The 16728-nt window shown below is 38.0% G+C and overlaps 1 protein-coding gene across 1 annotated transcript in view; it reads left to right on the top strand.

Annotated features, from left to right (window-relative positions):
- Positions 1-16728, top strand: part of LOC118826645 (IgGFc-binding protein) — a 41344-nt gene that overhangs the window by 6172 nt on the left and 18444 nt on the right. The window contains exons 4-12 of the mRNA XM_036597676.1: positions 609-627; positions 764-1182; positions 2291-2470; positions 4254-4352; positions 7048-7383; positions 7608-8181; positions 12455-12654; positions 13653-13794; positions 14952-15280. Coding sequence (XP_036453569.1) covers positions 609-627; positions 764-1182; positions 2291-2470; positions 4254-4352; positions 7048-7383; positions 7608-8181; positions 12455-12654; positions 13653-13794; positions 14952-15280 — 2298 coding nt within the window. The remainder of the gene's footprint in view (positions 1-608; positions 628-763; positions 1183-2290; positions 2471-4253; positions 4353-7047; positions 7384-7607; positions 8182-12454; positions 12655-13652; positions 13795-14951; positions 15281-16728) is intronic.

Genomic DNA, 16728 nt, shown 5'->3' with positions numbered 1-16728 from the left:
CCTTCAGTAAATACTTCAACTTGAAGCCTCACTCTGAACACTGGAGGAGGCTTTAGTACAGTACGCTTCACTTTACTAAGAGCGGACAAATACGACTTATGAGCCCTTATAATTTGGTATGATCAGTACTTATAATGTATTATGTTAACAATTCATAATGCATAATAAGCATGGCTATAACGTGTAATGCATTTTAATAAACATTTATAGCCATGTTTATAATGTCTTATGAATGCATTATAACATGTTATGAATGTGTTTATAGATGCTTACAAAGGTGACATTCATAGAAAGTTACCGTTTTTTTCAAACACTCTTTAGTTGAAAGACACTGTTCTGGTGTTTTGTTTGTCGTTAACCTCCCCCCTTTTGTTTATCAACCCTTCTATGAAACTCTTAACACAACTTAAGAAGGAAACTTCAGACACTAAATGTAATCAATTACGTTTTGGATAAGGTGTCAATTGGTGTAAAATAGTGTAAATTGGATTTTTGACCAAACTTTTGAGGCACATATCTACGCTAGTGGGCCACATTTCTGAGTTTAGTGTGTACACTGCTCTAACACACTTAATTAGATTGATAATTAACTGTTGTGCTTGTTTAAGCTCAAAGCAGAAAGAATGGGTGGGCGAGGTGGCAGAAATATATCAGTGTTTTCGATTCATGGGTTCAGTGATTTTGATTCAGCATTTCACATTGTGCTGTACTTCATCTAATTAGGCAATAAAGCTTTTATGCTGTTCTGTTTATGTGTCCACAGCATACAGCTGCCCTGAGAACAGCCATTATGAGCTGTGTGGCAGTGCTTGTCCTGCAACCTGTATGTATCCCAGCCCTGCAACTAACTGCTCTTTGCCCTGTGTGGAAACGTGTGCCTGCAACCCCGGCTTCGTTCTGAGCGGAGCAGTGTGTGTCCCCTCAAGCAGCTGCGGCTGCTCACAAAACGGACGCTATGTTCCTGCTGGGGAGTCTTTCTGGTCGGACGATCGCTGCAGCACCCGATGCCGCTGCCCACCTGGAGGCGGGCAGATAGTCTGTGAGATTACAGGCTGTAAAGCGGGGCAGCAGTGCCAGGTGTTGAATGGGATTAGAGACTGCTACCCGGTCTCCCAGAAAACCTGTTTGGCATTCGGCGACCCCCATTACCTCAGCTTTGATGGGAGGAGGTTTGACTTTCAGGTATTCAGTAGAGTTCAGCTTTGCTCTACACACTCATATCAGCTTGATTTTATCAGCAGACTTTAACCCTTTTCTATAATACTTCTTAAATGTGTCACAGTGTTTAGCTGAGCTGTTATGCTTGGGGAATTGGGGAAGCTTGACTGCAACATTAAATAAACATCATACAACTTTATATGATAGCCTTCAAAAGTTTTCAAAAAGTTTTATTCATGTCCAAAAAAATTATCAAATGCTGCTTAGTTTCTAGCTTTTCTCGCATTCTTCTCAAATAGGGTAAGTAGCACAAAATAGGCTCAACTAAACACTGTGGTGCATTAAAAAAGTGGGACAGAAGAGTGCTTAAAGTATAAACATTCGGATTTATAGTGTACAAAGTCAAAAATAATCTAGTTGACTCTTCATGCACCTACCGCTACTAGATTCCAAGAGATTTGGATACTTTTCAGTAGGACTGAAATCACTTTTATAATTGAAAAATATAAAAGAGGTGCAATTTTATTACAGCCTACATTATCATCTATGCTGTCTTAGCAAGTTATAAGTTGGGAAATTAAAACTAATAACACAGAACTCCAATGCCTGTAGATGAGTTAGACCAATCAAAAGTAACCAAACACCCAGGTGCTCTGTAAATGACAACACACCTATAACTAACTGTCCATCTGGTGTTCAGTGTTCCAGCCTCAAGTCAGAAAAAATAGATATGCTGATTTTCTTAATTTATGGAAAATTAGTACAATTTAAATCACAGTCACAATATAATATAATATAATTTTACATTGTGTATACATTTCATGATGAATGAACCAAATGAAACAGCCCAAAATTTCTTGTAAATATTCTGGTTCTATTGACTTACATTAAAAGTAAAATAAGTTTTTTTTTCCTTCTACTGTACCTTTACATTACCATTTTGGAGATACAAGGCATATATATTATTTATATTATATTTATATATATTATTTATATTATAATAGATATTTCCCCTCTTTTCAGACAGAATCATGGAGATATCCCATTGAGAATCTAACCAAGAAATGTCTAATTCTGCGTATGGAGATAAAATTGCATAATGAAGTCATATAACTCCTGTTGTGTTTGCCAGGGCACCTCTGTGTACCAGCTGGTCGGTCTGTGCTCCAATGATTCTGGACTGGTCCCATTTGAAGTTCTGGTGCAGAATGACTTCCGAGGAAGCTGGACGGTCTCCTTCACTAAACTGTTGCAGGTCAAGATTTACAACCTCACCATTGTCATCAGCAAAGAATACAAAGGCTCAGTAATGGTAAGTTCATTTAAATTACACATATGTTCAGTCAGACTCACCATGTACGTAGTATGTATGTATATACACGCATATACTATGCAACATTTAATTAACTATTTTGCGAAATCCCAGATTTTGTGTATCACATCCACGTTCCTTACAAAGCCTTTACCTTGTGCTTCACCTGTCGGCTAAATTGAACATGGTAATTTCATTCTTAATAAAGTGTATGATCTCATTCTCACAGAATTATTAGACAAATTATAATAGGGATTGGGATTATATTATCTTTTTTTTTATCTGTGTCATTGTTGTATGTGATTTTAAGTTCAAATAATTTCTTCTGTTACTGTTAAGCTTCATCACCTGTGTGTAAAGCCCTTTGAGCTGCCACCGGAAAAAGAATGAAAAGTGCTATATAAATAAAGATTATTATTTTTATTAAGACAGTACTAATCTAAATGAAATGTAATTGTACTGTTATGAAAAGATAAACTTCCTGTTTTTCCAGATTGTGAAAGTCCATCAGTCAGTATTCATATGCTTCTGTCCTAGATCAACGGGATATTGCTGAACCTACCTCAAAATCTGAACAACGGTCAAGTTTCTGCCTTTAAGAGTGGCTGGGCAGCTGTAGTCCAGACGTCTTTTGGCTTAACGGTCGCCTTTGACTGGAACAGCATCGCTTCTGTCAGTGTCCCCAGTACCTACATGGGCTGCAGTCTGTGGCCTCTGCGGTAATTATAATGGCAAACCAGAAGATGACCTGACCCTCAGGGGCACGAACTACTCCTCTTCCAGGCCGGATGAGTTCGGTGCGAGTTGGAAGATTATGGACGTTGCAGGCTTTGTCCAAGGCTGCGGTGACAACTGTACCGATTGTGATGTTACCCAGAGAAAGTCTTATGAAACAGCCGAATACTGTGGGGTCATACGGGACCCTAACGGCCCTTTCTTGGAGTGTCAGCCCCTGCTTGACGCTGCTGGTTTCTTTGAGGCTTGTGTTTCTGATGTTTGTGCATACCGTGGCAGGAGAGATATACTCTGCCAGGCCATCAGTGCATACATGTCTGCCTGTCAGGATATAGGAGCCAGAGTTTATTCTTGGAGAACTGCTCAGTTTTGTGGTAAGATAAGATCTCAGATTCTATTTAGATCCATATCTAAATATTTCAAATATCTTTGGTCTATGTACTCATGGGCTCAACCAGGCAGAAATAAAGATTTTATTTTCAAACCAATATAACCATAAGGGTATAATTTATCATAGTAAATGTCATCTTTCGGTCACAGGGGGCTACTTGTTTTCAACAAAGCAAACCCAAAATTGATTGTGGAAAAAAGTATGAAAATTACATCATCCAAATAAATTAAATATATTTGGAATTATAGCTATACACTCCAAACATGTATGCTGTTAAATAAGAATATAACTATACACATATTATTTATGCTGTTATGTAAGATTATAACTATACACTCCTATTATCTACACTGTTATGTAAGATTATAACTATGCACTCGTATTATGTGCTCTGTTATGTAAGGTTATAACTATACACTTCTATTATGTACACTGTTATATAACATTACAACTATACACTCCTATTATGTACGCTGTTATATAAGATTTGAAACTATACACTCCTATTATGTACACTATTATGTAAGATTATATCAATATTATAACAATGTTGTACAATGTCAAACTGGACAAACTAGTACAATTTGACAGATTGGGGTTTTCTATTGTGCTGCATATCTATAATGTTTTTAATGTCCATTACTCTTTCTTTGTTAGGAGTCCAGTGTCCTCCACATAGTCATTATGACATTTGTGGACCAGGCTGTCCAACGACCTGTTACAGCCTTGGCTCTGCTCTCAGCTGTCAGCGACCCTGTAAGGAGGGCTGTGTGTGTGATCAGGGCTTCATCCTGAGTGGAGACGACTGTGTTCCTTTTGCCCAGTGCGGCTGTCTTTACAATGGTCAATACTACGCGCAAGGTCAGACGTTCCACCCTGACAGTCTGTGTCAGACGGAGTGCAGATGCATGGAAAATGGTCAGGTAGGAGGACTAAACGATGTTTTTTTTTGTTTTTTTTTAAATTTCGGTAAAGTTAAAACTTATGTAATGATGTTATATAATAATACATCTTATTAAATATGTTGTTACAAAATCTCAAAGTGCTTTATACAGGAATAATTTGAGTTTGCACAATAAAATAAATCTTTCCATTAGCTTTTTCTTGTTTGCTCAACTTCTGTAAATTTATTAGTTACACTGACTGACTTTCTGTTGTCAACACTATGTAGTGCAATGCCTGTTGGGGCATGTCAGGGCCTTTTGTGGTGTACTTTTGGAGAATCAAACCCTAATCTGCCGTGCAGTTGGCAGCAGTGTACCCACTATACCACACCAGTCCCTGCATAATCAGAAAAAAAAAATACACCATTGGGTCATTTAATGCATGCTATATCGTTGCACTCCATGTGATAAGTATAGATATTGACATGCTAAAGACAAGCCATATGACCTTTGAAACAAATTCGGTTTAATTAGATTAAAAACCACCTATCAGCCTTTCTTTCCTAAGATTAAAAGCCGCATAAGAACATGATCTTCCACCAGCTGAGCTGTAAGTGATCCTGTTAGTTTAAGTGAAGTGGTCTGGATGGGCTGGAACACTTCAACAGATCAATAAGGCTACATTCACAGTACAGTCTTTATTGCTGAATTCTGGATCAGATTTGATCTTTTCTAACTTTATGGTGTAGCTAAGTGACTCAAATGTTAACATTACTGAACGTGTGTCCTGAAACGACCCACATGCACACACCCTGATCAATAACGTCACATTAACAAACCACGTCATGAACAACAAACTAACCAACCGGCAGAAGGAGCTTTGTCGCCATGAAGACAATTGTTCTGTTCATTCTTAGATCAAGACAAAGGTGGAAAAGGGCCAGATGCTTTTGCACTGTTTGCAGGTATTGACTTCAGGTTTGGTGCTGCTGCCGCGCTAAATGATGTCACATCCGCAGTGAAAAAAACACATGAATTCACATCACATGGCCACTAATCGGATATCTGAACTAAGACCACATAAGAAAGTGACTTGGATCAGATTTGAAAAGATCAGATTAGTATGTCCACACAGCTCCGAAAAATCAGATCTGTGTCACATTATGGTGAAAAATCAGATTTGAGCCACTTCAACCTGGTAATGAGAACGTAGCCCAATATTTCCTGAAACTCAGCCATGAAGAGCTTTAAAGGTCTTAAACAAAACTTTATAGTTGATGCAAAACTTAACAAGATAATCAACTCAGTGTATCAACTCAGTAACTGAACTAACTCAGAAACTGAAAAATACGGAGCCCCGCTGGTGACATCCTGTATAAATAAAAATAATGCGTGGCCACAACTTCTTAACGCGTGGAAATGAGATCCTAATGCGTGGCCACGACTTAGTAAGGCGTGGGAACGAGATCGCGGCTTACTAAGTCGTGGCCACGCATTAGGATCTCGTTCCCACGCTTTACTAAGTTGTGACCACAACCTAATCATCTCATCCCCACACCTTACTAAGTCGTGGCCACGCATTATTTTTATTTATACAGGATGTCACCAGCGGGGCTCCGTATTAAAAGACAGGAGTAACATGCTCAACCTTTTCTTTCTAGATAAGCACACATGGGCTGCTGTGTTCTGGACTAGCCTATTTAGAGAGACACCAGTAATCTTAAGTCTGAGGAATGCACTTCCTAAAGAAAAATAAAGTATTACATACATACATCATCTAAACCGCTTATCCTTCTGGGTCGCGGTGGGGTGCTGGAGCCTATCCCAGCTGTCATTGGGCGGAAGGCAGGATACACCCTGGACAGGTCGCCAGTCCATCGCAGCGCAGACAGACATACACAGTCACTCACACCTAGGGGCAATTCAGCATGTCCAATCAGCCTGACTGCATGTTTTTGGACTGTGGGAGGAAACCGGAGTACCCGGAGGAAACCCACACAGACATGGGGAGAACAGGCAAACTCCACACAGAAATGACCCTGGTTGCCCAGCCTGGAATCGAACCCAGGCTATTCTCGCTGTGAGGCAACAGCGCTACCCACTGCGCCACCATGCCGCCCTTAAAGTATTACATTATATATTATTCTTACTGTTATTGCCAAAAGGTTAAATGGTGACAAAAGGGCTTTAAACTACTGTCACTGCTTTTACTGTAACCACAAATTCCTTCAGGAATTCTTGGAATGGCTAATCTCATGGTGTGATTGAAAACACATTTGTACAGTATCTGTCTGTGAGAACTGTGTGCAAACACTTCATAAGAAAGCCATTGTGAATGTGTTTATGTTGTTCGTGTGACCTCAAGGGAGTGTGTGACCAAAAACGTTTATAATTGATACACATTATTCTGCCAGATACAGTTGCTGTAGTTTAGTCATTCTGTTCCTTGGAGCACTCCTGTTCATTTTTGGCCACAATTACTCTTCTTTTGTTTCTGACTTGTGCCGAAATATAAATGGACCACAACAACAGCACCATCAACAACCCAGTCTGTTTTTGTTCTGTAGGTGATTTGCGGAAACGTCTCGTGTGGCCTGTATGAATCGTGTGCGGTGGTGAACGGTGTCCGTCAGTGCCAGCCGGTGGGTAAAGCAGTGTGTGAGGCCGCGGGCGACCCACACTACACGTCTTTCGACAGGCTTCGTTTCGACTTTCAGGGAACCTGCCGCTACACACTGTCCCAGGCGTGCGGTCTGCAGGGGACGAACCTTGTGCCCTTTTCTGTGGAGGTGGAAAATGAGAGATGGCCCTATAAAGCTTTTAAAGTCTCTGTTACCAAGCAAGTTTCCCTGGCTGTGTTTGGACACACCTTTGTTCTGAGACAAAACATGGCCCAGATCTTGGTAAATAAGAGTCCGCTGCTTTTATACTTTGCTGTCCGAACTGATTGATTGAGAATTCTGTGGTCATTCTTACTTGTATATTGTTACATTCTCTAAAAATGTGTATGTGGACGTGTTGGGTTTCACAGTGCACCCATTCAAACATGATAGATTAAAAGCTTTTATTGCTCCCATGTGATTTATTAGTAGATCCTAATCATCCGCTCTTATTATTATTTTGACAGGTGAATGGGCTGTTGACTAACCTACCATGGAGCTTGAATGGCAGCAAAGTGCAAATCTCTAAGGAGGGCATAAACTATGTGATGACAACTGATTTCGGCCTTCGTGTGACCTATGACCTCTTGTACTATGTTACGGTCACTGTTCCCAGCACCTATCGCAACAAGACTTGCGGCTTGTGTGGGAACTTTGACGGAAATCCTTCTAATGACTTCCTCCTGCCCAATGGTACCATCACAACAGACATAAATGCCTTTGGAAAAGCCTGGAAAGTTGCACTTCCTGGAGTGGAGTGTGAGGATGACTGTCAAGGCAGCCAGTGCCCAGACTGCAGCCCCAGTCTAAGGGCTGTTTTTGAACGGCCAGCGTACTGCGGGCTGCTCTCGGACCCTCTGGGCCCGTTTGCCTCCTGCCACGCAGTGGTTGATCCATCTGCTTATCTCAGAGACTGTGTTTTTGATGTGTGTGTTTCTGGGGGCAGCAGTGCTGTGGCCTGTCAGAGTGTGGCAGCCTATGCTTTCAAATGTCAAACAGCAGGAGTGGCCTTTAAGAGCTGGAGAACAGACTCCTTCTGTCGTAAGTAATGCTTACATTTTTAACTTGTTTGCTTTTGTGTTACGTTATTACTTCCAGTAATAACTAGTGATGGTCAAACCCCATGAAAACTGCAGGCGTATAAGCCAGTTATCAATCATAAAGCTGTAAGATTTTCTATGTAAGTATCATTACTGAGTCTGGAGGGAAAAAAAAACATGGTCAGTCAATCAATCAATCAACCTTTATTTCGACTTGGAAGTACATTGAGGGTGACCCTCATTTACAATGTAGGCAAGCAAATTACAAGGGATTGCAAAAGTTTAAAAGACTAAAACAAATGAAAATCATAAGATTTATATTTAAAAATGTATAATAAATAGAATAATAATAAATGTTAAAAAATAACAGCTCAGATAGAAAACAGGCATAAAATGTCATTAAAATATATAATGAAAACACTTTAAAATGAAGTAAAAGAACCAACTTAGTAAGTAATAAGAAAAGTAAAATTTTAGGAAAAACGAATTATTTACCAGAACAGTAAAAAAAAATAACATCAAATAAAACAGTTGCAATAAAATATTAAAATAAAATGAATTAATAATAATAGAAAAACATGATGTGTGCTGCTGCAGGTCACCCTGTAAAGCCTGAAATAATAATATATCTTTACATATTAACATCACACAAGTGCAAAAAGAAGGTCCAGCTCAATGTTTAGATCTCAAATGCAAAATCAACATTATACTGATGAAGATTCGACGACAATAGGTAGATAATTCACTCACATCCTCAGAAAAGACGTCCTTCATCAAGTTTTGACTGAGCTCTTTTTGAATGCTCTTTAAACACACTTGCAATCGTCAGATTCATCTACTCAGGGAAGCGGTCCGAATCACAACCCACATAACAGAATGTTCTTCTGCATGTTGCGTGCAATTACACATGTCCACCTGAGAGGTCGCCAAAAGTCCCCAAAACTTACACAATATAACCTTAAAACTTACTGTCCAGTAACTACTACACATTATGTGCTAACTACTATGAAACTAAAGTGCTATAGATCTGACTTACTTTAACAGGGCTAGGTTCTGTAATATAGTTTGTAAGGCCTTTGACTGGCTGATTTGGGATAATGTGTTTGAGATGTGGCCCCAGATTAAAATCACTGCTCTTGTCAGTAATCACTTAACCTCTTAAAGTCCCAGGCTTGTTGATATGGGTCCTTTTGGATGTTTCTTAGCAGAACCGCTGCCCCAAATCAGCGAAATGAACTTCAGTCACAACAACATTCAAACATCCTCCCAGATTTGCTTTCTAAGAATGAACCCTTTATTACATACTAAGACTTATTGTTCAGTAACTACAGGGACTTCGAAGTGAACTGGCTGAGCTATTCTTAGGTTATAGACAACTTTGGGCCCGCTGGTGGGCCCTGACCATTTAAGGGACCATTTCCGCAGGAAAAGAATCCAGACCAAATAGCACATGATATGTAGTTTTGATACAAGGGACTGAAATGTAGGCCCACAAACAGACCCTTACAGTTTTAGAGATTAATAGTCAATGATAATATCCAATATTTATATAAACTGACATGATTATAATCTAATTTTTCATTTCCCTTAACTTGAAAACAACAATATTGTCATTTTTAACATACAAGTGATTCAAGTTAAAGACATTTTTATCACTTTTAGCACAATATGTTAGCTTATTTAACACGTTATGTTCACATTTTTAACACAAAAACACATTCAGATAGGAAATATGCTGTGTTCTAGTGATCTGTTTAACCTCTTGAACCATAGTTGCATTATTTTTATTAGCCATTTAACGCTGGCATTAAACCGTGGCTATTTCTACGATTAAATCCACTCCTCTGTGTTATTACATGAATTCTTAATGCTGTTGTTGTATTTGTGTGATATGTAGAGAATGCAGTCTAATCAAGCTGAGAATTCATAGATTTTTATTTAGTTTTTCTCATGAACAAACTCTTTGAACTTGTAAACATGTTAGGAATATATACATGAATAGGAATATAAGTTACATATTAGATATGTTTTATTGTTTTATTGTTACTTGTTTTTGAAAAAAAAAAACACGGTGCATCAAACAATAAAGAAATTCTTGTGCATCTTTTATGCAGTGATAGAAAACAAGGTAGCACAAAGAAAGCTCTGAATCTACACGCTGACACATTTTTACTATATCCAGAGGGGACGTGCACACAGTGTAGGAGATCATTATCAAATTCTCAGAATAGATCGCTGACAAGACAGTCGGATTAATCTTAAAGCCCCTGCCTAATTATTTTAATGATTTTTATTCTATTATCTATAGTTTTTATGTTATTTGTACAATTGTCAGAGAGCAAATGCTGTTTTTTTTGCTCAGAGATTTTAAAAAAGACTTTTTCTGCCATTTTCTTCTGTTTGATTTGAGTTGGGTGGGACTAAATTTGGTGCAGGTGATGTCAGCCAAAGTTGCCAAAGTTCCAGCCAGCATTAGCAACATGTATACGTCAGTTACTCGCGTTCCTCTTTCTCACGTAAAGTGACTGCTCTCCCTGCTGCTCTGAGTCCCATCCAAAACTCTCAGCAAGCTTATTTTTTTCTACATTTGTTTGTAGCATAGCTAGATCCTGCTTACAACTTGCATTAGTCACCTGTTGCAGGATCCAACCATAAGCGATTAACTACATTAACGAGAGAGCGTTAGCTAGCAGTCCACCTTAACTGAAAAATTTCTTCACAGGGTCGGCAAATATGACCATGCTGACTCAGCTAGTGTGACCTCTGTTTCAGGATTCGATTCGATATGATTCAGAGGGCTGCGATGCGATTATAAAACGATTATCGATGCATCTCTTTTCTCTATACATGATTTCTATCTTCCTACTGTCTGAGGACTTGGTAGTTTTAAAGCAAAGTATTTGTAATGATCCATAATGTAAATGCATTACGGATCATTACAAATACTTTGCTTTAAATATCTAAAATATCTTTTATTAATAAATCAAATGGAAGTGATGTGGCAAGTGAACTAGAAGGCTCTCATTCAGAGACGCTGCTGCCACTCATCTAATAAACTCATAAAATGTGCTGTTACCCTGAAATTAGAAAAAGTATTTTCGAGACCGGACGCTGAATCTCGGCTCCAAAGTGTGCAGCATAGCGCGAAAGCCCTGGTTCTCAACGACCGAGAACAGTGAGCAGACAGCAGGTCACACAGCACCGAGGTCTGGCCTCGCCAGTAGCGAACGAAAAAAAAATCTGCAACGACAGTTTAAAAAAAAGTTGTGAAAATGAACTCGCTTCTCTTTCGAATTTCCCCGTTCCACCTTAAATGGTGCAGCAGTTACATTCGGCGCCTAAGGCAGAATTTAAGGTGAAAATTAGAACGAGAAGCGAATGAGAAGCGACTTCAGCCTCGTAAAACAGCCGGACGCTGAGAGATTTTACAAGAAACTCTTCTAGTTTTGAAGAAAGGTTTTCTGGCGGAGATGGGAGGAAAGCGGCTAAAGCTAAAGCTTAAAGCAGAGCGAAGTAAATCTGCGCTCTCGTTTATATTGTTTAGCCCATACTAGGACATTAACACGTACTGAGACATACTGGACATTAAATGTTGCGGCTCCCAAGGTGGTTTGACTTTGTTGAAAGGCAAAATGGCTCTTCTTAACATTTGTGTTGTGACTCCTGACCTAACCTGGCTTTGATGCAGAGGGAGCTGGTCGGATTTCTCACTCACCCAGTAGTGTTTTTGTTATGTGCCGCCACAGACTGTCCGGGCGCTGCACTTACCCACTTCCAGTTCCGCCTTTTGCGTTCCGTCAACATTACGTTATAAATTAAATATTTAGAAAATCGATTTTTGACACTTGTGAATCGATTCAGAGTCACGTCCGCATCGCGATGCATCTAAGAATTGAGTTTTCAGAGTCACGTCCGCATGCATCTAAGAATTGAGTTTTTCCCGCACCCCTAATATATATATATATATATATATATATGATATATATATATATATATATATATTAAGATATGCTGAGAAAACACACACACACACACACACACACACACACACACATATATATATATATATATATATATATATATATATATATGTGTGTGTGTGTGTGTGTGTGTGTGTGTGTGTTTTCTCAGCATATCTTTTAAAACAAATTAAAACAAAAACATTTGAAACCCTGGTTGTCAGGTAATCTTGGTTTTAAGAGGTTAATTAAGCCTTTTTGAGAGTATAGCAGACTAATTGCTCGTTATCTCTGCTGTTGATTGCTACCTTCCAGCACTGTCCTGTCCTGCTCACAGTCATTATGAGCTGTGTGCAGATGCTTGTTCTGCTGCCTGTCCTGGACTAACTGACATCATAAAATGCTCCAGCTACTGCACTGAGGGCTGCACCTGTGACCCCGGATACCTGTTCAATGGCCATGACTGCGTCCAGTACTTACAGTGTGGCTGTTATGAGGATGGACGCATGTACAAGGTAAAACGATGGGGAGTTTAAAGAACATTTTCATGTAGTTAATCAGGAAAAGACATGTTTGTGTCTGAACTCAGGTTTCAAGAAGGCTGTACCTCCTGTTTTTAGCTATGCTACATACTTTTGTCCATTTTTAGTACGTCATACAGTCAGCAATTGTCCATTTTTATAGATAACAGTATATCATAAGCACGTCTATTTGAGGTTCCTTAACAACTACACAGTTTGAGACAAGTATGTGATGATTTACACCTCATTCATACATGCTACCTTTGTGCTCGAATGCGCCGGCCTTTCATACTTACAGCTGCTGAGCGGAGCAGTGAGTAAGTTATACAGACATTCCTTCTTCCAGATGAATGGTCAATGAGTCAGTCTGCTGAATAAAAATATAATTTTAAAAAGAGCACTGTACTTCTGTTTACCCTCACCAGCATTCTGACTTGTGATTGGGCAAGCGTGGTAGAGCAACCAGGAATTCTGTGTGCGGCATGAAATGTTTAATTACTATTTCTTGATAATAATTTTTAATAACGGTAATTAATTAAATTAAATTGAATAATTTAATCTTTATAAGCTTTTATTCGGTTTTCTGTTTCATTTTCATTCATTTCTATGACGTATTTCAGTGTATTTTTCTGTGTGATGCATCGGCTCCCGGTCTTTTCTCTAAAATACTGCACCACTTCAATGCGGTATCTGGGACGCTCTGCCGCTTTGCTTTCGCAGCCTGTGTGAAAGCGCTTGCCTGTTAACCTGAGCGCCGAAATGAAAAACAAGCCATAGTGTGAATCAGGCCTTAGGCATGCCAATTTCCACTATTCTAATTGGTGGGATATAAGCTTTTGTTACTTGTTAGTTACATTAGCCTCATAGCTTCAGTTGGAAGCCAGCTTCAGACACCAAACATGTCTTGGTTGATAAACTACATTTAAGTAATTGCACTGTTATTTATTTATTTTTTTGCATGAATGTGTGTGTGTCTGGGGGTCTTTGTCCAGCCGGGTGAGGTCGTGTACCAGGCGCAGTGTCAGCAGAAATGTATGTGTGATCCAGTCATGGGTCTTATCTGTGAGACGCACAGCTGCTCTAATGGCACGCGCTGTATGCTCAGGAATGGAGTCATGGCCTGCTTTCACACAGGTCAGACAGTTTGACACTGTTATATGCTTGTACATGTCTAGATCCAGCTTTATATTTGACATAAAGCCAGAAAATATTTATATACATTTTTATACATTGCTGCTGTCGGAACAAAACCTTGTATCTCCATTTTTGTCATTTTTCAGTTTTTGACATAATTTGAAAATACCTGTTCCCCTTTTACATTTTGTATAAATTTTATGATGAATGAACTGAAAAAAAACAGCCCAAAATGGCTTGGAGAAAAGTCTGGTTCCGTTGACTTACATTAAAAGTAAAGTATGTTTCTTTATTCCTCCTGTAAAGTTACCATTTTGGAGATACAAGGTTTTGTTCTGACAGCAGTGATATGATACCTTGTTATATGTACTGTTTACACGTAATGTAAATCCTTCAGTAATATGCAATATGTCATGTTTTGTAGTAGTTTATAATGTATGTTATAACACAAATGCAGTTAGCTATATTAACTCTGGCTGAAAGATCCATTTATACAATTTCATGCAACATTTTGAACACTCTTTACTAGGAACAAACTTAAATATGAGATTTTTGTGCAAAGTTTAGTGCAGAGTTTCTGTTTATTTGCTCAATTTAACATATTGGAAAAAATAAAGCATAAAATCTAAAACTTTCCCACACGATTTACCTTTTTTTTTCCCTAATATGTTAGCCAATATGTTAAATTCAGCAAAATTGTACATTAAAATTTGTTTTCAGAAGAGGGTATGATAACTTATTTTTACTTTAATGAAATTATATTTAATTAAATGCAATTTGACCAGTGTTAAATAAACAAACTAATAAATAAATAAATAAATATTCTTAACAGGTAAATAACCTGTACTCATATAAAACATAGCTAAACTGATTTTAGACAGATTTGTTTGTCTTAAGGAACAGATTTCATTGTAAATATTCAGATTGAAACATGTATGTTTGCTTAGTTTCCACATACTATTTATTTATTATGTATTTCTTGTTCAGAATGGTCCAAAACATTTTTTCCTAAATGCTTTTCTGTACTTTACCCTCCAAATGCTTTACCGTAGCTTATCATAGCTTACATAATGCTACATTACCTAATGCTTGGGTTTCTTATCGTAGTGTAATTCTTGTCTTTGTTCTTTGTGTGTGATTCTCTGTTGTTGTTCTAGATCCATGTGTGGACGCTCGTTGCCGTGAAAAGGAGATTTGCCGTGTCATAGGGGACCAGGCTGTGTGTGTTCCCATGTACAGTGCCACCTGCTGGGCCTGGGGTGACCCACACTACCTCACCTTCGATGGCTTTAACTACGACTTCCAGGGCACCTGCAGGTACACCCTGTCCAAAACCTGCGGCCACCTGGACAGCCTGGAGCCCTTCTCTGTGACTGAGAGCAACGACAATCGTGGCAACAATGCTGTGTCTGTTGTGCGAGAGGTAGAAGTGGAGGTGTATGGCATTACTGTCACCATACAGAAGTACCAGTGGGGTCAGATCATGGTAAGAGTTCACTGCTGAAAAAAAGGTACATTATTTTGGCCTCAAAAGACAGCTGGCTCTATTTTATAAAAAAAAATAAATAAATCCAAGATTACATTTGTTGTTTCTAATGTCAGAGCAGAACATTTACAGGTAACATTTATAGAAACTTACAGACTCAGATTTCTTTACAGTGGTGGTGATAGAAATCAGGGGTTGCAATGTCTCCAACACAAATATAGCAGTTTTATTTATTATTTAAAACGTGAAATGAACCTAAATGTGTCTTCTGAGTTTTCATATGCAATATTGATGCAAAAAAAGTGATGAATGTGAAACATTTTCTTTAGGGCTGCTATGAGGATTTTCAAAAAAATACATTTTATACCAAAACCAAATCAAATTTTTTATCCAAAAAACAAAAGAAAAAAAGAAAAAGCATCAGGGAACATATTTGTAAGCATTTCCTGAAATAACTTTCTGTGAGGGAGCTTTCAGAATCAGACGTTTGGTTCCTATCACCACTACTGTGATCAATTCTGACTCAATTTCTCTAGAACAGAGCATTTCACACCAAACCACTCTGAGTGACTTTGTTTACATCTTAAGCATTTAATTATGCAGAAATTTGGCTAATTCCCCTTTAATAATTGTACAGGACATTATAAACTACACTGAAAAAAGTCTGATGTGTTGAATTTAGTTGATTAATTGTCTTCACAAGGACAAATATATCACTTCAACACAATCATTGAAAAAGTAAGTAATGAAAGACAACACTGTGTTGATATTATATATTTTACCAACGTGGAAATAATGTACACAATTGAATCAAGTAAATACAGTGCATCACATTTTTCACTGTAACACAACTTTGTATGTATATTTGATTATTACATATTTACTATATTTGCAAGCACATCATATACACTGAAAAAAGTAATGCATTACATTTACTTTTATTAAATGTGAACATCATTTTTCCCCTTTAATAAAATATATTTCAACACATTTCAATCAATCAATCAATCAATCAATCAATCAATCTTTATTCAAACTCAGTGTACATTGAGAGAGACCCTCAGAGTCAGTGTAGCTGAGTCAATACAGAGATCAGGGATTGAGTACTTAAATAGTAAAAACACAACAGTAAAATGCTAAAACGTAATAATAATCATAGTAGTGAATTTTAAAAAATTAAATCAATAAACCATTCAAATTACAAAAGTATGGTAACTTAATAAATTTACAGTCAAACGTAAGTAAACCATAGGACAAACTTAACAACAATAAAAAGTCAAGTACTTCCTGTAGAGCCCTTTTTATGTATGCATATATTATTCTTATTATTTTATTATTTTATTATCTTTTTTAATATTGTGTTTGGTGGAAGCTCAGTGAACAGAGAACTTGGCAGTTCCCTGCTTCAAACAAAGTGTAGATCCTAGCATTAAATAAAGTAAATATTT

This window comes from Colossoma macropomum, unplaced genomic scaffold (genome assembly GCF_904425465.1).
Source record: "Colossoma macropomum unplaced genomic scaffold, Colossoma_macropomum, whole genome shotgun sequence".
Classification (NCBI taxonomy): Eukaryota; Metazoa; Chordata; class Actinopteri; order Characiformes; family Serrasalmidae; genus Colossoma; species Colossoma macropomum.
This window is presented reverse-complemented; position numbering and strand designations above follow the sequence as displayed.